This window comes from Micromys minutus (genome assembly GCF_963924665.1).
Source record: "Micromys minutus genome assembly, chromosome: 2".
NCBI lineage: Eukaryota > Metazoa > Chordata > Mammalia > Rodentia > Muridae > Micromys > Micromys minutus.
In genome coordinates this window covers 81,950,585-81,973,476 of record NC_137971.1, presented here as the reverse complement: position 1 = coordinate 81,973,476, position 22,892 = coordinate 81,950,585, and the positions used below count along the sequence as shown (strand labels likewise).

Sequence of the window (22,892 nt, the reverse complement as noted above, 5' to 3'; positions counted from 1 at the left end):
CACTATTATTGTGTGGGGTGAAATGTATTTTTTGAGCTTTAGTAGGGTTTCTTTCATGAATATGGGTGCTCTTGTATTTGATGCATATATGTTAAGGATTGAGAGTTCCTCCTGACAAATTTTCCCTATAACGTGTAAAAAGTCTCCTTCCTTATCTTTTTTGATAACTTTTGTTTGAAATCTACTTTATTTGATATTAGAATGGGCACTGCAGTTTGCTTCTTGGGACTGTTTGCTTGGAAGGTTTTTTTCCCAATTTTTTACTCTGAGATATTGTCTCTTTTTTTCTGAGATGAGTTTTCTGTATGCAGCAAAAGGCTGAATTCTGTTTATGTATCCAGTCTGATAGCCTATGTCTTTTTATTGGGGAATTAAGTCTATTTATGTTAACAGATATTAAGTATTAGTGGTTGCTGTTTCCTGCTATTTTTGCTTTTAGAGGTAGAATTATGCCTGTGTGTCTTTCTACTTTTGGTTTTCTTGCTTAAGTACTGTCTTGTTTTTACTAGGATGTGATTTCCCTCCTTGTATTGGGTTTTCCACCTATATTTCATTGTAGTTCTGGGTTTGTGGTCAGATAGTGTGTAAATTTAGTTTTGTCCTGGAATATCTTTGTCTCTCCATCTATGGTGATTTAGAGTTTTGCTGGGTATAGCAGCTTAGGGTGACACTTGTGTTCTCTTAGGATCTGCATGATGTCTCTCCAGGATCTTCTATCTTTCATAGTCTCTGTTGAGAAGTCAGGTGTGATTCTGATTGGTCTGCCTTTATATGTTACATGGCCTTTCCCCCCTTACTTCATTTAGTATTCTTTCTTTGCTTTGAGCACTTGGTGTTTTGACTATTATGTGTCTGGAGGAATTTCTTTTCTGGTTCACTCTATTTGGAGTTCTGTAGGCTTCTTTTATGCTCATGGTCATCTCATTCTTAAGGGTAGGAAAGTTTTCTTCTATGATTTTGCTGAAGATATTTACTGTACCTCTTAGTTGATATTCTTCACCCTCTTCTATTACTATTATCCTTAGGTTTGGTCTTCTCATTGTGTCCTGCATCTCCTGTACATTTTGGTTTAGGAGCTTTTTGGTTTTTGCATCTTCTCTAAATGTTTTGTCTATGTTTTCAATGTTGTCTTTCGCCCCCAAGATTCTCTCTTCCATTTCTTGTAGTCTGTTGGAGATGCTTGCATCTGTGACTGCTGATTTCTTTTTTAGGTTTTCTACCTCCAGGGTTGTCTCTTTTAGTGTTTTCTTTATTGTTTCCATTTTATATTCCCTCTTCCACTTCTTCATCTCTTTAGTTCTGTTTTCCTCTAGTTCTTTGATTTCTTTGAGTTCTTTTCTTGTTTCCTCTTTAAAAGCTTCTATTTCTTTATGCTTTTCCTCCCTTTCTTTTTTAAGGATCTCTATCACCATCTTGAGTTATAATTTCGGGTCTGAGTCTTCTTTTTCTGGAGTGTTTGGCATTCTGCTGTTTGTTGTGATGGGAGAGCTGGGTTCTGGTGTTGCCAGGTTGTCTTGGTTTTCATTGGATAAGTTCTTTAGCTTTCCTCTTGCCATCTTCTTGTCTATGATTATACATGGTCTTGTCAGTGATTGGTTCTGGTCTCTCCAGTGTACCTTGCCTGTGTTCCTGGATCTCCGCTGTTCCTATTAGTAGATGACATGAGAGTTTTGTCCACACACATGGGTCCTCCGGGTTGAAACCGAGCCACAACAGCAGAGTTCCTGCTCTCCTGAACAAATGGGGGAGGGTATGGGGGGTGTGCTTTCTGAACACCCAGCCCAGACCTCTCTGTGCCCTGGTTACTCATAGCACAGTCTCACCAGTCCTATGTCCTTGGATGTTCGCTGTTCCTGGTAGTATGGAAGTTTTCTTCTATAATTTAGTTGAAGATATTTATTGGTCTTTAAGTTGGGAATCTTTGCTCTCTTCTATACCTATTATCCTCAGGTTTGATCTTCTCATTGTGTCCTGGACTTCTTGGATGCTGTGGGTGAGAACCTTTTTGCATTTTCTTTAACTGTTGTGTCAGTGTTTTTTATGGTATCTTCTGCCTCTGAGATTCTCTTTTTCATCTCTTTTACTCTGTCTGTGAAGCTTGCGTTTATGACTCCTGATCTCTTTCCTAGGTTTTCTATCTCTAGGGCTGTCTCCCTTTGTGATTTCTTTATTGTTTCTATTTTAAATTTTGGATTCTGTATGATTTTGTTTAATTCCTTCACCTGTTTGATCATGTTTCCCTGTAATTCTCTAAGGGGTTTTGTGTGTGTGTGTGTGTGTGTGTGTGTGTGTGTGTGTTTCTTCTTTAAGAACTTCTACCTATTTACCCATGTTGTCCTGTATTTCTTTATTTATGACCTTCTTACAGTCCTTTAATATCATTATGAACTGTGATTTTAAACCAGAATCTTGCTTTTCAGGTGTGTTAGGGTATCCAGTAATTGTTGTCATGGGCAATCTGGGTTTTGACGATGCCATGTGGGCTTGGGTTTTGTTGCTTCAGTTTTTGATCTTGCCTCTGGCCATCTGCTTATCTCTGGTGTTAGCTGGTCTTGCTGATTCTGACCGTGGCTTGACCCTCCTGTAAGCCTGTGTGTCAGCACTAATGGGGGGCCAACTTTCTCCCAGCAGTGTCTGGGAACATTGAGCTGTGGTACAACGTCATCTCAGAACATAGACAGAAACCAGAAGAATCCTCTCCCAAACTGCTTCTTGATTTCTATGTCCTGAAGGTTCCTGGCATGTCCTTCAGAATAGCAGTGGTGGTCTTACCTGTGCTTTCAGGTGTGTCAGAACTTCTGCTAGACCGGCTTTCTCCCAGCGGGGTCTGGGTACAGAGTGCTCTGGTACCAGGTCAGCTCCAGGCCCAAAACTACCTTCTTAAAGTTTAGTTTTACAAAGTGGCTATACTTTGATAATATCCAAAATCAGTTCTGTAGTATGATCAATAAAATAGTTTGGTTTTGATGCAGGTTTTATGAGGCAAATAGTGATGGGAAAAGGGAAGAATGTTCAGAGGTCAGTAGCTGACCAAAATAGTACCATGTTAAATCCTCACTTTTTATGCATGTGAGAAATGTTTTATTCATTCTTATAATTTTCTAACTTTATTATATTCTACTATGAAATATAGCCATTTCAGAATAGCTTAAAGAATTCCAAAGTCATTTTCCCTAAGTCCAGGACATTAATGTTGAAAATTAATAAGCACTGTACTTTAAGCAAATGACTCACAGGTGTTGTCGCTATGAATAGATATAACTCTAGTACAAGAACCATTAGAGTAAATTGAATAACTTTAATGTAGAGCGAATTTGGACATATATCAGGTTTTATAAATCACATGCAAAAATTACACTTGGCAACATCTTTGAATTTGTAAATTATCATATAAACCTAGGCTGGGAAGATATCTGTGCCGCCTTGAAAGAAAATAAGAGATGTGATCTAAAATTTAAATTTTCTCAATTTCAATTATAATATTTTATTTTAGTTTTAATATATAGAGCAACATTTAAAAAATTTTCCATGTGGATATATTCCTACCTTATCAACATAATCAAAAATATGCTATTTCTTTAATATTTAAAGAAATTATTGTTTCTCGAGTAAATGATGTTCTTTACACTTATCAGGGGGAGAATACACTCGTTTCCAACTTAAATTCTACTTGTTCAGTGTCTGTCAACTGCAATACTGGGCCATCCAATATTTGAAAATATATGAGTAAACTCAACAGAAGTTGAGATGCGTACATAGGAAAGGTTTTATTAATGAACTTTATTTTATTTTTAGTATAGATTAATTTATCATGAACTGGCCATAGTCCCAGATAGAAAAATAGAAGGAAGCATAAATTAACACTTAGAGATATAAACTTGGGCCAATAAAATTCCAGTGACTCATAATAAATAAATTAAAAGTTTTCAAAAATCACAAAATATACTTGACATTGTAAGTAATTATAGGTAATAAGTGATTCATTTTCTTTAAAAACAGGGAGAAAAAGGAAATAAATCCACAAGACTGTTTTCCCCAAACACAATAGAGCAGTCACATTAGCCAAGGCAGCAGAAAACTATTTGATTCCTTCAACATGTAGTGTATCCTTGTGTTATTTAATGGTTAGAGAATTATAAAAACTTCATTGTAGGCCAAAAGATGAAAACAAAGGGAAATGAAAACTTAAAAAATCAGACATTCTTTAAAAAAACAGACAATAATGAAAAAAATATAGAAATTACTGTGTTTAAGGTCTATTTTTTATTTTTTGCTTTGTGTAACTTTTATTGGATTACATTGGTTGTACACAGTGATAGATTTCAGTCAACTATCAAAAGTTTATGTGAACCAGTACCAGAACACCACTATCTACTATTCTTTTATAGTTTTTATGTGTATGGGTGTTTTGCCTGCATGTATGTCTGTGTGTTACAGGCATGTATGATGTAACAGAGCCTTCTGGAACTGAAGTTAAATATGGTTGTGAGCCACTGTGTGGCTGAGAGTTGAGCCTTAGTACTCTGGAAGAGCAGACAGTGCTGTTTAACCACTGGGCCATCTCTCTAGCCACTGTCTACTACTCCTACTAAAATATTATACAGTGATTTTCCAGAGGCAGTATGACCACTAGCACTCCAGCTCTTCTGTCTAGATATCCTTCATCATCAAAGTGATGGGGGATAAGGGTAGATTGAGTTTCTTGCTTTGTCATGAAAGACTATATAGTTGATGATTTCTCTATTTTCCCTTTAGCACCTCTTCAATTTCATCTGACCAAGCTCAGTCTTGACAGAAAATACACTTTTTTTCTGATTGTAATGAATGGATGAGGTTTGCCTTTCCATGTGTTCATTTATTCACAGGTGTCAACTTTTGTTTATAGTCACTGTAACTTGTCCCTACCCTTTTTTGATAACCAGCCATCATCTGAGTCACTGCCTTCATTGCTTTAGACAAAAAGAGCCTCTCTTCTTAGGTCAAAGTACTGTCCCTGGAAGAACTAGAAGGATAGCTCAGATGGTTTCTTTGGGCCTTACATTAGGTTGTACATGAAACACCCACATGGGGTCTCCAATGGAGGAGTTAGCAAAAGGACTGAAGGAGCTGAAGGAGTTTGCAACCCTATAGGAAGAACAACATCAACCAACCAGACCTCCAGAGCTCCCAGGGACTAAACCACCAACCAAAGAGTACATATGGAGGGATCCATGTCTGCAGCTACACATGTAGCAGAGGATGGCCTTATCTGGCATCAATGAGAGAAGAGGCCCTTGGTTCTGTGGAAGCTCAATGCCCCAGCATAGGGGAATGCTAGGATGGTGAGGTGGGAGTGGGAGCATTTTCATAGAAACAGGGGCGGGGTTAGGATGGGATAGGGGGTTTTTGGAGGGGAAACCAAGAAAGGGGATAACATCTGAAATGTAAATAAATAAAATATCCAATAAAAAACCAGTAACAAGAAGGCTGTAGGAGTTTATTGAAATAATCTGGGGCATCATGAACAAGAATCGGCACTAAGGCAATGGCTGCAGGAATATGTAATTTTAAACTTATATATTTGTGGCATTGTTTTATGCAGTAATGAATGACTAACACATATTTTAATACCTGAAAATGAGCTGGTGCTGAGTGACAGTAGTTGCGGAACCAAAGAAAAGGCAGAGGCTAGAAGAACTCTGAAAATAATGCAGGATATAGTCAAAATTGTCTTGTGAGGATGCTTCATAGAAACCGAGTGAGAAGCATGTGATTGGAAAGTAGATTTATAAATCCTCAGTATTTATCGACAGACGTAGCCAACTCGTCTCCAGTAGCTACGTGGAAATCAGAACTTATAACTGATCAGCATACATATACAGCTAAGGGGATCCCAAGCTAAGTGATGAAAGTAACATTTGTTGTCTTCCTGTTGCTCATGCCTAAAAAGAAAGACATACATTGAACCAGGACCTATAAATTTGGAAAATTTCAGCTTTTGTAGGTGGCCAAGAATATTTGAAATTGAAAGCTTTGCTGTGGGAAGAGCGTGGCTAGGTGAGAAGGCTGAGCTTGCTGTCAGATTTCTACCATCTTGTGAAGAAGCAGCAGCATTGTAATCGCCACCTCAGTTCCCAAAAGCCTGGAATTCCATGAGATCAGCATGTGTAGGCGCTATCAGGAGATTCAGGATGTGTTTCCAATTCTTTCAATCAAACTAGCGGGTCTTTAGGAACTTTACTGGCATTTTTTTTCCTCAGACACTGAGGGGGATCCAAAGATAGAGAATAGATTATTTGTGGGTGTCACCTTTGTATAATGGAGCAATCCTTTGTAAAAATCTACAGAAGGCTACAAAGTTTCTTTAAAGATTGTTTCATCACAAAGAATGCCTGTTTGAACCAGGAAAGATGGGGGAACCTACGGAATTAGAGGAAGCTTCTGGACTCTCAACACTCTAATGATTGGAGGTGTGGGGAGATGGCTTAATGGGTCAAGTACTTGCTGTACAAGTGTGAGGAGCAGGGAAAGCATGCCCAGCACACATGAATGTACAAGTGTAAGGATCAGGGCAAGCATGCCCAGCACACATGAATGTACAAGTGGAAGGAGCATGGCAAGCAAGCCCAGCACACGTGAATGTCGGAAAGGCATGACGTCCTGACTGTGATCCTAGAACTCAGGTAGTGGGGATGAAACCCCCCAGCCAGCTTAGCTAGCTAGACTAGCCAAGTAAATGAGCTTATTTTTAAAGGCTAGAGACTATGCTTCGACATATCCAATGAAGAATGATTGAGAACGATGTCTAAGACCAACCTCTGTCCCAGTCCTCCATCAGGACGCACATTTGTGAACATCAGGACTACACCATACATGAGCACATATGCATATCCCATGTTAAAATAGAATGCTTATATATTATGAGGTGTTCATCTTGGTGTTGTAAGATGAGTGTGTTGAGAGCAAATAATCTGTCTTTGTAGCTTTTCCAGATCCATAAATGGAGAGAAACTCTGTCCCGGCTGTTGTACTTTAATTAGATTATACCCAGGGGTACCCAGAACTGACTTAGATGATAGGATATTGGCTTTTGAACTGCTGCTATAGTGAAATGAAACTCTGGAGGAACTTTGCAAGGCAGTGGATGGATTGCTTGTGGGCAGTGTGTGTATCACTGAGGACCAGGGGTGGAGTCGACTATGCATAATTCTAAGATAGCTCAAAAATTCCATCCCCTGTTATTCCCCAGTTATGTGGTACCTTTATTTCTGGGAGAACTTTCAGCAATACAACCTTTCTCTGCACCTGCACTTTCCCCTTTATATCCTCTTGGGGGCTTGGCCATGGCAGACCACATACTGCTCTCTCTTGATTCTGATCTTGTAATAAATTCTAATATCTTAATGTAGTTCACAAAACTTTACAAATCTAATTCAGTAGCTTGTAACATTGGCAAAAGTACAAAAAGAAAAAAAAAACAAGCAAGCAAGAAAGCAAATCTGGTCTTTCTGCTTTATCTTGTCTGCACTCCAACTTTACTATATTCTCTATTTATAGAACATGATTTGGAGCTATATGTGATTAGGGTTTAACTGGTTTAAGTGTTTAGATGGTAACTCTGTACAAAAGGGTATATTTGTAGGTTAGTCAATTTACACTATATAAGTACCTCAAACAAGCGTAAGTTTATCTTTTCAGTGAATTAAGTGAATATCACTGAATGAAGAATTGGAAAGATGTGCTAAAAACTGGCATGGACGATCACCATCCTTCTAGGAAGACCATGCCTCTATATGTAATGTAAGTGACTGCTTGCTCTCAGTTCTCTCCCTGTACCTCTTTCCAGCACTCTCCACATCAAATGTCTTCCCAAGTTTGTATTCCATATTTCTATGCTGTACATTCCTTTTGCTAGTTATATTTCATGTTAGTACTTTATGTCAGTCTTTTCTGCTCATCTACCTGTGAGATCAAGGACCACGTCTTTCTTATTTAACATGTCTCCACCAGCCAGCAGTATTTGGTACCTTGTAGATTTGAAGGAAATTTTGTTTCCTTTATTCCTTTGGGACCTCTACTTTGCAGAGGTAAGAGGTTTGCTCTTTGCTGAGAGAAATAAGAACTTTTATGTATTGGAGCAGCCACTGTGAGAATGAGAATTAATGCTAACTATGAACATGAAGTAGATACTTTTCTCATCATTCTAAAATGCCTAACACAAACATAGAAAGCTATATCTTGAAATGGTAGAGTTGTCAGTCTATCAGGCATGGAGGGTAGAACAGCAGAGTAGTACAAATCATGGGTACCAGGAAACAAAGGAGAGAAATAGAGGAAAATATGATTCCAAAGTGTTGTGGTAACTATTAAAAAGTTGAAACCTTTTATCTCACACTAGTGCTGGCGTGCAGGGGACTATATGGCACTGTGAGGATCTCTAACTTGGCTCTCCATGTCACCTTTAACAACTCAGGTGCAGTTCAGTCCACCGCCCCTGTTGCTTCTGTGCCAGGTGGATACGACTGCCCCAGCATGTTGTTTTTACTCACTTTCATCCACTGCTCGGTGCAAATGTGACTTCAACATCCATTAACTTGTCAAATAGCTTTATATGTTAAATTCTCAGTCCACAAATTCTCCACACAATAAGCTTACAACAAATGGACAAAGATATAAACTGCTCTTCTATATGAGATAAATTAGACCCATAAAAACCCTTAGAAATAATCATAACAAACTCATCAAGCTAGAGATGCACTGAGAGAAACATACATGCTGGTTTCCATCTCTTTTCTCTGTCAATCTCCCCTCCTCTCTCTCTCACTCCTCTAGACTCTTTCCCCACCTACCTTTTCACTGTCCAATCATGTATCACCTTAACATAAGCCCACACTAAAGACCAAAGAAGTTTTGTCCAGTAGTTGTCTAATACCTAACTCTATTTAGTTAGAATTTAACTCTCATATTGCATAATCTTCCAATAATACCACCATATTGTGAACCACTCACAGGATGAATTCACTGATTAGGTCAATGTCTTTATGATCTAACCATCTCTGGAGATATCAGATAAACCCAGAAGTGTTTTTTACTAACCACCTAGGATCTCTTAAGTCATTGATGATAACACCAAGAGAGACAAAACTGGAAGAAAATGGGTTATTTGCTGATCTTTGATTGAATACAATGGTTACAGTTGCAAATAAACACAAAAAACTTGGAATTATAAACAACTGATACTTATGATCACAGAATAGGTAGATAATGGGTTTGAAAACTGTTTGGGAATGATTCAGTTTTTCCTTGGGAGCCACATGAGCTGGGAACCACCTAACTAGAAGCTATCTCTGCACCCCTTCTTTGAGAGGGTATCTGGTTGTCTCATAGAAATCTTGTGACTTCCAGTCACCTACTCAGAAGCCATTACCACCATTCATCATGGGACTCAGTAATTCCCTGATAGATGACCAATGATTTTCATTTGCTTAGGGAGGAAATGACATGGTCTAGATCCTCTATCATTTTATTCAGATTCCTGTTATGTTTTACTTATCCAGTTTTGTTCACCTGATAGAATCCTATGTATACTTAAATACCCTATATGATACCATTTTTTTTCTATGAAAGTCCTTCTGTTTGAGTTAAGGTAGACTAAGTTTCCTGTACCTCCTTCAAGGATAGAGTTTATCCTTTGGTTATAATTACATTCTTGCTCATGTCACAAATACTTATTTAACACCAATACTTCTGGAAAAAATGCTATAATATAAAGCAAAATGACTGTAGCCTCTCTGTCAGTGTCTGAGAATAGACATTAAGTAATCCAAATAATAAGTTAAAATGAAATGATGACTGAAAGGAAGGTATGTCTCTACCTTTTAAAAATCCAGCACTAAATAAATAGAACCTGGACATGAGGGTGGTAGCCTCTGAAGGCTTCCCAAAGGAAGCAATGCTTAGTTGAGATGTGAAAAATGAATGAGAGTTAACTGGGAATAGACATCATAAAGAGACTCTATCCCAGGGCAACATCATGTAGAAAGATCGTGTGTCTGGATGACCATGTTGAATGTAGCACAATAAAAGAAGGTTAGTATAACTGGAGTTCAGTGGGCAGTAAGGAATGTATGTAGGTAATGGGGCTGAGGTGATAGTCAGCTAGTACATCATTGCAGTTTTGTAGACTATGCTAAAGGCATTGTGCAAGACTTAGCATATTGTTGGCACTGATTATGTAGGCAAGACACCACTCCTGTGAACTTCTTAGATCTACAGATGAGCCAAGCTCTCCAGGAAGTCCCTAAAGTACCCCTCTTTATGGAAACCATTAATCTTATCATTGTGCTGGCAAGTCTAAGTGAGAAAGATGAGTCCAGACTTATAGTGCTTGGCTCAGGGCCCTGCCTGAGACAAGGGCAAGACATTTGCTAGCTCTACCCATCACATCAATGCAGCAACAGCTACAGAAATACCCAGAAAAGTTTCACTAACAGAAGATATTTCTGGGGATTGAAATAGTTGAAGAACTTTATTTCCTACCCCAAGAAACATTTTTGGCAAGGAGTAGATAAAGTCTAAGGTAAGTCCAGGTAATATATCTCATAGAAAACTAAGCTTGGTTGGACTAGCTATCAATTTCACAGTGAAGAGAAAATGTTATTTTATTTAATCACTTGACAATTAATATCCAGTCTTTATGGAGGTTGGTCCTTAGCTGGAGGGTCAGCTCAGGAGTGAGTCCTGTGCAAACCAAATGAAGAATTAGAGCAGACAATGAGCTCTGTTAAGTCATGGGAAGATTTTTGCCAAGAACTAGACTGATCCATAAATGGAATAAGGTACCCATGGTGTTTTGAATAAGAGTAGTCCCCCCAGGCTCTATGTTTGAATGCCTGGACACCAGTTAGAGTCATTGTTTGGAAAAGGTTAGGAGGTGTGGCCTTGTTGGAGAAGGTGTGTCACTGAGGGTGGACTTTAATGTTTTAAAAGCCTATGCCTAGCACAATCTGTCTTTGTCTTTTTCTGTCTCATTTTGTTTCTCTCTGTCTCTGTCTCTCTTTGCCTCTGTCTCTGAACTATGCCTATAAAACTGCATGTAAGCCTCCAGTTAAATGCTGCACTTTACAAGGGTTGCCTTGGTTCTGGTGTTTCTTCACAGCAATTGAACACTTAACTTAGGCAGTATCTCAGAAAACACCTCACATTTTCAAAAACTAGGCAGAAGATTACTTGGGAAATGTTCTAGATGTGGGTTCGTGTATATGACCATAAACATTTCTTCTAACTATGAGCACTTTAGAGTTAAAAAGAATAACTTGGAGCAGTTGCTGTAAGAAGAAAGAGATGAGACATCAGAAGGGGAGGATAGTGCTGATAAAAAGCACTCAGTAAGATCAAAAGGATCTAACTTCATTTGGAGTACCATCTGCTTATGCCATTGCATTTAAACTATCAAGGGCTTGTAGACCAGGAAACAGGTAAGAGGATTCTGATCTATCATTTCTGGAAATAATGACCTCCAGCTTGAACTTGTATTTTCATATAAACAAACTCAATAGGATGTGCTTTTCAGACTTGAGGGGTTGAGCTGGAGCTACAACAGTTTGGAGGGGTATTTACTTGTCTTTTGTGTTTTGGCACATTATTGTTTGAATAGCAGATACTCTATTGCACAGTTTCCCAGTGTAAGGTATCTGAGAAAGGCTCAGTAAGGATGGTTCTGTTTTATGGAGATGCAGTCTATTCACATCTGACCTCACATGCTGGTATTAGAAGAATGACTCCTCCTGGCAATTGTGCAGAGACCTTTCCCTGGCTTACTTGATTTGGCACATGTTATACCATTCATAGAATGACCTAGACCTGAGACAAATGTGAAAAAGCACATGAAAAAATAGTATTCTGAAAAGAATCGGGGCTGGAATATAGATCAATTACAACCAAATAATAAGCAGATAATCTAGTAAGTCAAAATGGGCAACATATTTAGGCAAAATTAGAAAAACTAATGAGTTGTCAATAAATACACAGAATAATTATCAAGAGTTAGAGTTTGATGATATACTGTTGCAGAAGCTTAGGAATAGGTAAAATTAAAACAAAACAAAACAAAAACTGAAAACAGCGAACACTGGAAGGCTGTATAAAATAGAAAGGTCATACTTCTTTGCTGGGAATGTGAACCAGCATAGTCCTTAGAAATCAGTTTAGTTGTAATAACCAGTGGCCACATAACCCACAAGTATTCACTCAGGAGAACTGCTTCACCTGTTCCCAAGTGTTCAAAAGACAATCACTCAAAAAAAAAACTAAGACCTGGAATCAAATCAAGAGTCATTCCAACACACTGTGGTATACAATAGAATGCTACTTAACCTCTCTCACTGAAATCTTCAAAATTTAATGCATAAAAAATCCCCAAAATATCCATATGTGAATTGTACAACCATATAAATAAATCTTGTGTACATTATGCTAATGAAGAGGCTAGAGACAGTGTACTTGTCTGATTTTCTTTCTTTTGTATACCAGTCTGTCTGTCTGCCTGCCTTTCTGTCTATCCATCACCTATCTGCTATCTAATTTATCTAATAATGAGTCCAAAGTAATAGAAATTAAGTCAATGATTTCTTGGATAGTATTTCAGTAATAATGACTTCAGAGTTGTGTGGAAAAATAGTTTGTAATAATGAAAACATTGTGTGCTTTGTTTTGCTAATTATGAGTTTATGCATCACATATCTGTTTCATAAAAGTTGACTTTTCAAATAAGAAATATATATTGTAAAATATTAGAAATGTTAAAGATAAGCCACTAGAACAAAGTGGCCTCTGGAAACTTTATTGACCTATTTTAATTTTTTAGGATTATTTTTATAAAATATCATGCAAAACAATGAAATTAATCACTGTAAGTACATAGATAGATTATATTTGGATAAACTACTCTAGATTTAAATTTTCTACTTCAATTTTCTTTAAAATATGTTTGGCAAATGATCTTATTATAAGCATTATGTAAGGTCGTAATACAGTTTGCAAATAAAATACTGTAGAGACAACTTTATCAAAACACAGTACCAAAATCTAGATTTGAAAGATTTATGTATAATTTTAAAAATTATTTGAAATCATAAAATGTTCTACTTAATAACTCTTAAGTTAAACTGGAAATCAGAACAAAAGTTTTCATTTAAAGTAACCAATACCAAATGGTCATTCCTGTAAATATACATGCAAGTCACATTACACTAAGCAGATTATATTTCAAATATAAGTGTACTTATGTGTACATACATGCATTAATAACAAGGATTGGAGATGAATTTGAAAGAGATCACAGATGAGATCTATATGAGAGGGCTCAGAGGGATGAAAAGGAGGTGAGAAAAGTTGTAATTATATCATAAGCTACAACTTAAAAAACAAAGTTAGTATGTCTCAAGATATACTATATTGTTAAAAGTAAACTCAGGTTAAAAAAAACCTGAATATATTGCAATTAATTAATTATCAAAGGCCTACAGTGTTCTAGGAACTTTTATAAAGTTAAGGGGAATAGCTACAAACATATAAGGCTTCCCTTTTCAGTTATATGGTAGTAGAAGAACACAGAAACGAAATAATACATGTGTTTATTTTAGAAAGTGATAAGTTCTGTAAATAAAGATAAATCTTAATACAGAAGCTAGCACATGAGCAGAGGTGGCGAGTTATTTTGTATATACTGAAGGCATCTCTGGAAAGTTAGTGTCTGGGTAGTCTTGAGGGAAGACAGGATACCTGGTGTCAGTCTTGCCACATTGGGCCAGTCATTCAAACGGAGTTAGCTTGCTACAGGCAAAAAGGGTGGAAGTCATATTTCTAAAAAGTCCCCAAGGAAATGAATGTGGATTAGGCATTGACCCAAAGAAAGGTCGAGGGAATGGTTTGGTGTCAGATTGTGTGCGAACCATGAAGCCACTGTGAATAGAAGGAGGGAGTTTTAGAAGGCTTTGTGTAGAGGATATACAAGCACTGACTTATTACCGAATAGGTTTACTCCAACATAATGGGCTCCCTGTATCCATCTGCTCATGCCGTTGTGGCTAGGAGTCCAAAAGTACAGTATCCTGGATAGTATCTGCCAAGGCTTCTTTTCCTGGATCACTGTGTCCTCAGCTGGGATCTTTTCTGTGTATAAGGAGAGTAACAGAGAGCTTTCCCTTTCTTAAAAGAATAGTAGTCCCATCAAATTGGGACCCTACTTTTGTCATCCCTCTTTACCTTAATTGGATTCTAAATGGCTCTACCTTCAAGTGTAGTCACTTTGTTGGGTTAAGGTATCCACATATAAACTTAAGAAAGACACAGGTTAACGTCCCAAACCTTATGAAGTACTTTTCTGTTATCACAGTAACACAAGAATGAGGTCAAGGTCGGTAGATTATAAACATTTCTTTGGCCTGCTTGTGAGTTTGTACGTAGTTGCTGGAGGTGAATTCAAATAGTGCTGGCTGAGATTGAATCTAGGCTGAAGGTTAGAATTAGCTCCACATCTCATTTTGAATACTATGGCAAAGAATAGTTTTGCAAAGCTTGAGGCGGGTGTGTTCCTTTTATGACAACAAAGAAAACTCGAGAGCATGAAATTCAACTGCACAAACACATTTCAAGCTTCCGTTTCTCTTTAGATTACAATATTCTTTTAGCTAAGACAAGTCACATGGTCAAGCCCAGAGTCCTTGAAGGGCAGAGGAGTCAATGTCACCTCTCCCTGAGGCCATGACAGGATGAGAGTACATAATAATTCCATAGCATGGCAATGGGGTTGGGAGCATTTGCCTACGGAGCCACAGCATACGCAGTGCACCCCTGGCTGTTCATTGACATTAGATGACCTCTGTTTCCTGTGATGGTCTGTGGAGCATGTGAAGATGCAGTGATGTATCTACACAGAAACCAGTTCTGTAGTGTGATGCCACCTGTGGTACCACTGACCTATTGATTCTTAGGTTTCTGAGTCACTGACCCTGATGCTGTTTGCGGGTTCAAGGTCATTATTCTTTCACTCTGTGGACTCCCGAACCATCTTGAAAGTATCCGTGGGATTCTGGTGTGATTTCAGTGTAGGTATGAAGTAACCCTAGGTACAAGACTAAAATAGTTTTGTTTTCCTTACTTTTAACGTATTTACCTAATTGTAAGTATCATACCTAATGTGCTCCTCTCCTTTCTGCTGATCATAATTAATCAATGGATAAGGATGGAGTTTGACCGTGTACAAGATTAAGTAGTGTACAATGGCTTTAAGCAGGCAAACAGAATTATTAACAAACCCATGGCTACTGAAGATTCTAGTCAATTGAAGAATTCATTATTCAAGAAATAACTGAGGATATCTTGGGCAATTAAGACTGAGGAAAACCAAATCAAAAGGAAGCTGTGACTTGACCACAAGCATAAATGGCAAGATTTAGCTACATCACTCACTCTCCAATTCAATAAGCATTTGTTAGTGCTGCCTTGCTCCAGGCACACTATTCTGTATCTTTCATAAGAACAATTAGTAAAAAGGAAATCTCACTGTTGATGTGTACCTCATTTATGGTGGAGGGCAGAAACTACAAAGTAAGAAAAACTATGACATGGTAAAAGATAAAGTGATAAGGAGAACGCCGCTAAAACGGAGGTGCTAAGGGGCATAGGGTGCAGCTTCAGAAGGATGACCTAAGTAACAAGTTAAGAAGAGAGCCACAGGGTAAGTGTTCTGCACAGAGTGACACCAGCCAGTATAAACTAACAGTGGTGACTGTTGCCATATAGGAGTTAAAAATATTAACGCCAGTGTATGGGAGGGGAAGAGATGCAGCTAGGCAGATAGAAGGCTGGATGTGAAAAGACAAGTTTGAGCTTTTACGTTACTACAATGTCTCAAGCATTTCTCTGGAGATGAGTCGTAGGAGCATTTTAAACATAGGAGAGACTGTTGTTTACATTGCTTACAATGCAGCTAGAGTACTATGCTGACTAGACCGGAGGAAAGAGGAAACAATTCTATATGCGCCTAAGAGAATAGTCAGTGATAGAAGAGGCTGCGTTTTCTGTGTAACTAACTCTGATTACCTGCCTTGTTTTCCAGTGGGACTGGCTACCCACTCAGTTTGGGTTCCAGTTAGCCACTGGTGGGTTCCAGCAGATAGCAGGGATATTGTTACTGGCAAACTCCTACATGAAACAAAGCATCAGAAATGATGACATGTCAGCTTCCTATGGGCAGCAAGTCTGTGATTCTGCATCACGTCTGCATCACCGCAGTCTCCACGCAACAGGAAAAAATGCTGCTCTGTTTATTGCTCAAATTTTCCGGTGCCTAAAACAGTGGCAATGGATCTAGCAGTCAGTAAGCAGATGTTTGTTAAATGTGCAAATGTCTCTCTCAGGACCTCGAAGTAAGGCTCTTCTATGTACCTCGCATAATAAAACGTGGGTCTGGATGGCACTGGTGACCATTCTAGATTGGCAGCCAAGTCACTCTCTAAAAATAAATGTGCATTGTCTTCTTTGACATACAGAGCATTCTAATAAATGCATGAGGTTAACCAGAGACTGGGCTTCTAAGATAGCAAGAATCACCTAAGCACAATGCCTTTGCTTCGACAAAGTGCTCACAGACCTCCAAATCTCTCTTGAGAAACACAGTGCAAGTAACAGCAAAAACTCCACTTGAGGATATCGAAAATACATTTGCTTTTAATTTTGATTAAGTTCACAAGTGACAACATTAACAATTCTTTAAGCATATGGTTCCATTGAGTGACAACATTACCATGTGTCCCCAGAAGACCAAGAGGCAGTGGTTTTGTATTCTCTTGAGGTTTAGCAGAGTTGTCAACATCAACAGAGTGGTTTATGGGGACCAGATTTGCTACCAGATAAGCCAGAACCATGCTTTCATGTTTATTGGATACAAATTCACATACAACACAAAGCACAATAGGCAACTACAGTGAGCTTATTCTGAACTTAGCTTTTGTTCCTGTCAAAGGGAGAAGGGTTTTCAATACCAAGAAGGATGCAAATATATGTCTCTTCCATCAGCCTTTCTTGCACATCAGTTTAATTATACATGAAAAAGAATTAGAGTTCATCTTTATTGTGTAACCTAGGAGGAAAAATAAAAGAATAAAGTTAAGATTTTGATTGACAAGCTCTTGACATTATTTTATTTAGCTTTCTATTAATACTAGGAGGTAGGTTCTGTTGATGTCCCTAGTTTATAAAGGGGAAAAATTGAGACTGAGAGTTAAGTGACCATCCAATGGTTATATACCCAGTAGAGAACCAATACGGTTCTTAAGCATGGCTTCTCTTACATTGTACTCTATACTAAAAGGATAATGACATTGGCTTTCAACCCGTATAGGAGGTTCTGTATCTTCTGGTCCTAGAGCACAGCATCACAGGAGAGAGCAGAAAGGCATGGCAGGCAGGCAGAGAGAAGGAAAGGTTAGGGGAAGGAAAAAAAAAAAAAAAAAAGCTATACGATGGGATCTGATCCATGGGCCAAGTAAGCTTGAGAGTATGGTTTATATCCCTGAGATATATGGACATAGAATTTTCTATCAGTTGTACAAGGACATCACCTTCATTTTGGGGCTATCATCTGCTCAGGCCTGAAGGTTTCTGCGGCGCCGGCCAAAGGCTTCAGAGCCCACATTGGTGGGTACAAAGTTGTCCTTCACCACACCTCCTGATCTGCTCAGCAGGCCTGCAAGCCGATGGGTCACACAGGTGGCAGTGTTGCAGGATCTCTTCTGGGCAGTGACACTGATATTCAGGATGGACAGGGGAAGGAAAGAGAGAGAGATTGAGGTGGGGAGGTGTCTGCCCCGTGGGACTATCATGGAATATTGCTGCTCTCAGAAGCACCAATTAGCTTTAAGTGTTTCTCCCAAACATAGTTATCAGAACAAACAATCACAAGGCCATTAGGGGAAATGCTGTGATCACTTCCCTTAGACATCCCCAGAGGCATTTGAAACCCAGATGACATTTGGGTTGACTGGCCATGGAACACAGGGCCATAGCAGCCAACCATGCCCATATAAATACAAATAAGGAAGAATTTATAAGTCTAGAGTGAATTTTGTTGCCATCTCTGAGCCCATTCACAAGGACTCATGTCCCAGTCAGACACAGGTGGCCTTCCTTAGCAAAGTGAAGCCACCCCAGTCTTACCTGAAGGAGGAACAGAGTTTGGAGCGTCCCAGCAGAGTTTACCTGCTCCTTGCCGCCTTTCTTCTTACTGCTTGAGCTGAGTCACGGACACCACTCCCCAGACTGTGACTGCTTAACCTTAGGGCTAAGACTACTTCTAACCACAGGTCTTGAACTACATGAAGCCTGAGATGTGGGCTAGATCAATGACCACCATGGCTCAAGTCTTTTTAGAAAAAAATATTTTTATTTCCCAAAAAACCAACCCTTTCAGAAGCAAGACTGAGAAGCTCTACTAGGAAGCTAGATAACTGCCCTTGCTCTCTGCCATCTTCCTGGGTGAGTCTCTTTTGGCCTGTGGGTCTTTTCTCCTCACCCACTGGGGATTCCAGATACTATCCTTTGCCTCAGGAAAGCAACCAGTAATAGCCTGGAGAGCAACCAGAGAGGAACTACATGCATCAAGTTATAGGAAGAATGCAAGAAGGAAACTAGAAAGGAGAGGAGGAACTTAGTTGCCAAAATGGGGGTGGTGGTTTGTCGCCAACTTCTTGGCCATATCCCTTTTCCTTCCAGGTGCTCCAACCCCAATTGAAGTTTGGGGGAAGGTGTGGAACTTGTTGAGGTCTTGTGTGTACGTGCCCAGCATGCAGGTGCTCAGATTCCCACAGCGCTTAGATCTGGGGCTGTTCAGGCTGTAGGGGAAAGACATGCGAGACAGTGCCATGCACCAGGGCTGACCCTGTGGGCAGTCAGCAGGTTAGACCAGTCACAGGATTTTGGGTTGGGGTAGTAGGAGGTCAGTTCACACATCAACTATTGGAAAGGCTTGGGGTGTGGTGGGCCAGGAGAATGGGGGAAGGGCAGAGGAAGAGGGTGACTTTTCCTGGCATTCCATGTGCTCTTTAATCTCGCATGCTTGGAGGGGTGTTTCTCAGGGTGGACTTAGGTTAACACATGCTTTTCCTTGGGTCGTGCAGGAGTCAGGCCAGGTTGGTCTGTTTCTAAGCTGGAGGCACACAGGCAGGCAGGGATAGGGAGGGAGGGGTGCTCTTCTTGGTCTTACGACCACAATGACATCTCTGCATACTTTAGGTTTTACCAGTCTTAACTCATACTATGAGCCAGGAACCCTCCCCAGTGTTAACAGACTAATTTCTGCAGTTATTCCAAACCTTCTCTTAAGTGCTTTCAGACACAAATCTTCTAAGTGTAATTTCACCACAGTCTCACCAGATGACTTCTGTCTTCTTTGGAGCCACAGAATAGCTGGACCCCGTGTCCTGCTATACAGCAACCAGGTGGCCAGTGCTTTCTCTCCTACCTTCTGGGTTCTGCCTTCCTGTGGATGTGCTAGGCAGGGGAAGGGACCTTACCTAGAGCCCTCAGCTTCCTGCTCCTCCTCCTGCTCCAGCTCTCTGGCTTTCATCTGCACATAGTCCTGCACCAGTGCAGCCAGCAGGCGAGCTTCTTCGTCACTGAGCGTGGCTATGTCTGGGCTGCTTTCCAAGATCGACCTGTGGAGGAGAAGTAAGTCAGCACCGACTCTGATTCCCTGCCTGCCCCTCACACTAGAGGCTTGAGCCAGTGCCTGCAACAGTTTAGGGCCTTTGCAAGTTAAATAATAAGCACAGCCATAATTAATGACAAAATAATGTGCCGAACCTGAAATGGTGGCTCATTTTAATAAATTCAGTTTGTAAATAGACGAGAGATAGACCAATATAAATAAATTATATAATTTTATAATTATAATGGATTACAAATTAGAGTCAGTAATATTTATTGGCAAGTTAAGAGATTAAAGTTCATGTCTCATAAGGGGTGAATTGAACAAAAAGGTTTAACTATTAATACTAAATAGTGGGGGGGGGGTGAGGAAGTGACCAAACCATTTTGTTAGACAAAGGGCTATTTAAATTTTATGACGTGGAGCACTGTACGTACATCCTGTCTTTGTTTGGAAATTGTATATTTCCATCTGCATATCAAAAAGAGTTTATAGTGAACTTCTTTGTGTGTCTATGCATACATTTTCTGCAAGAGGGTTTGTTTTTAAACATTCGGCTCTCTGTAGTTAACACATAGGAAGCTGTCCGCTCCCAGGACAGTGGGACTCCCGTCTTTACACGTACCTCAAAGGCACTGCCTGGAGGCTGCATGCCTGGTACAGGAGAAAGATGCTGACAACCAGGAAAGGGGAGAACTTCAGAAAGCCCATGATGCCTCCCTGCAAGAGAAGAATGGCATTTATTTAGTTATTTACTCCCTGGCATTTTGGCTTCATACCGAAAACCACATTTCTCGTCACCTAAATTCCCTCGTTGACAAAGTAGACTGTAAGGTCCAGTGGGCATGTAGCTTATGCGGTTTGGAAAGACAGATGGAGGAAGGTGATGGTGGTGGTGGTAGTGGAGGTGTGTGAATTGTTGCTCAGTCTCGAGGATTCTATGGGTCCTAGGGGTTTCCTGTCTTTACATCTATCTCTAAGGAAGCATAGAGTTGTCTTTCCTTCGTGAGGCTTTTGCTGACACCTAAGAATGTGAGAAACAAAGTCTAGGGACAGGGAATCTTTCCGCCCTGAAATCAGTGAGAAACCGAAGGCTACACTGCTCAGTTGCTCCACCCTCTGGCAACTCAGTTGCCTACAAGAACCAGTCTAAAGTTCAAGCTGAAAACATTTCTCCGTAATCCCGGGGTCCTGAATCCGGGCTTGCAATTGCGGCTACTGGCTTTTGTTCGCTACGTATTAGCGCTTGGCTCGGACTCCGGACCAATTTCTCAGGAAACGAGAATGCTGAATGCACCATCTGAGGAGAGCTACTCCCGACTGCGTGCGTGATGCCTAAGAGCTCAGAGTCCCAAGACTGGCAGGTCATGTGCGCAGAGAGAGAAAGGTGAGACTGGAGCGTGCGCTCCAGCGAAACTGGAGGAAGGTTCTGCGGACCATTTCTGCCGGGATCTATCTGGATCCGGATCTGGCACGAATCCCTGCTAGGACTAATGGAGACTGGCAGGGAAGACAAACTAAAGACTAACCACGAGAGCGGGAGAGAGAAGAGGGAGAGGAAAAGTATAAGGACATACCTGAACAGGAATCTTAGGGCTCACCTGGTGAGCGGTGGCTTGGAGCTGAGACTGCGGGGTCCCTGACGGAGCCAAGCGGCAGTTGCCCAGTTGCCGATGCGAAGCGGTGACTCTAGATCTGGGCAGTGGCTCCTGTTCCTCCAAGCGCCTGCAGCTGCTCTTATTCCCGCCGCGGTGAGTTGGGAGGGGTCCCGGGGCGTCAGGCAGCCAATAGGTGGAAGGGCCCCGTGCCCCAGACAGATTGCGTCACCTCGGTGCTTCCAGAACTCAGAGCATCTACCAAGATGACACCATTTGAATTTAAATTGAGATCATTGATGGAAGTGGGGGGATGGTGGGGATGATTGAGAACCACCCTTAAAATTAGCGGGAATTTGGAGGGCCTTTTGACGTAAATTTCATCTCTTCTTTCCCTCTTGACTTTGAACACCCCCGACTCCAAATCTCCTAAAGAGTAGAATATGGTACCTCAAGCACTCCTTGATGCGTGTCTGATTCTAATCATACCCCACCCCACCCCAGCCCTTGCCTGATCTACTAGACTTTAGTGCACCTTAGGAATGGATTCTTGCTCTGCAAGGCTAGTTTTGGCAGCGTGGCACACGTTTAGGCTGATAGCCAGTGGCGTTATCGCTGGACACAAGAACTCTGTTAGACCCGAGCCTTGCTATAGCTGCCTTATTGCAAGTATGTGACCACAGGTAAAAACAAAAACAAAAAATCTCAAAATCTGCCCCTCTCCCCAAGAACCCCAAACACCTGCATGAAACTCAACATATTAAACTTCTTAGTGGGTATCCTAGTCTCCTTTTAAAGGGCCTGCTAATAGAAAACTTGGTGTTTCCAGGGCTTTAAAATCTCTCATTCCCCAGTGTGAACCATATGTATTCAGCTTGGCATTCTTAATATGCTGGAGAACTCACATATGTGAGAAGAGGTTGTATTCAGCTCTTGGGTTAGGGGGTACGGGGTAGTGGGCAAAGTGCAAGGAAGAACAAAATGCCTCCAAAGTCTCTATTGTAGATCTCTTCCCCATCCTGCCCAGCTATCTATCACTCCTCATTAGGCTGCCTGCCTAAGGATTTGCACAGCTGCCCCTTTGCTTCCTGCTGCTGTTTGCCAACACATCCCAGTTGTATTTGATCTGGCCTGGAGCCCCCTCCTACCCCCACGATCCCTGAGCAAAAGAGCTAAAGAGTAAGCAGGCTTGGCAGTGCTGTGGAGATGCTGCCCATACAAAACCTCACATTCACTACCAGTCACACCTCTCCTGGCACAGACTCTCTGTTTCCAAAAAGGCATCCTCTCCAGAAAGCAAAGCCACTCAGCAGTCTCTGTGGCCCACTGAAGCATCCTTAGGGGTTCACTGTCAAATTGCCCCAAGCCTGACTTCAAGTCCCTCCTGCAGTCCATGCCATGTTCTTGCAGGATATATGTTGTTGGATCTCCATCTTGAGAAAAGACCTGCACATCAGATTGGTGTGACTTGATCCCTCTCACAACCACTTCCCTGATTTAGACACCTGCTTAGTCTGAGCAGTGGGCTCCAGGAGCACCCACAGTGCCTAACCTGGGCATTTGCTGTACATTTGTTTCTGCAGTTGATGATGTCTGAGTGTGCAGTGCTA

The 22,892-nt window shown here is 40.5% G+C and overlaps 1 protein-coding gene across 2 annotated transcripts; it reads right to left on the bottom strand.

The window, feature by feature from the left end:
• Nucleotides 1–17,627: 17,627 nt before the first annotated feature.
• On the bottom strand, nucleotides 17,628–20,398 carry LOC308416806 (calcitonin gene-related peptide 1; the record flags this gene model as incomplete). 2 transcript variants are annotated; one of them, XM_080911895.1, is made up of 3 exons in its annotated part: nucleotides 17,628–17,787; nucleotides 19,554–19,694; nucleotides 20,313–20,398. In XM_080911895.1, 3 exons carry the CDS (start codon nucleotides 20,396–20,398, stop codon nucleotides 17,628–17,630), a joined length of 387 nt encoding a protein of 128 aa, XP_080768021.1. The 2 variants fall into 2 exon arrangements, with proteins under 2 accessions (XP_080768021.1, XP_080768020.1); XM_080911894.1 differs by lacking the exon at nucleotides 17,628–17,787 and adding an exon at nucleotides 18,689–18,872.
• Between the last annotated feature and the right edge of the window lie 2,494 nt (nucleotides 20,399–22,892).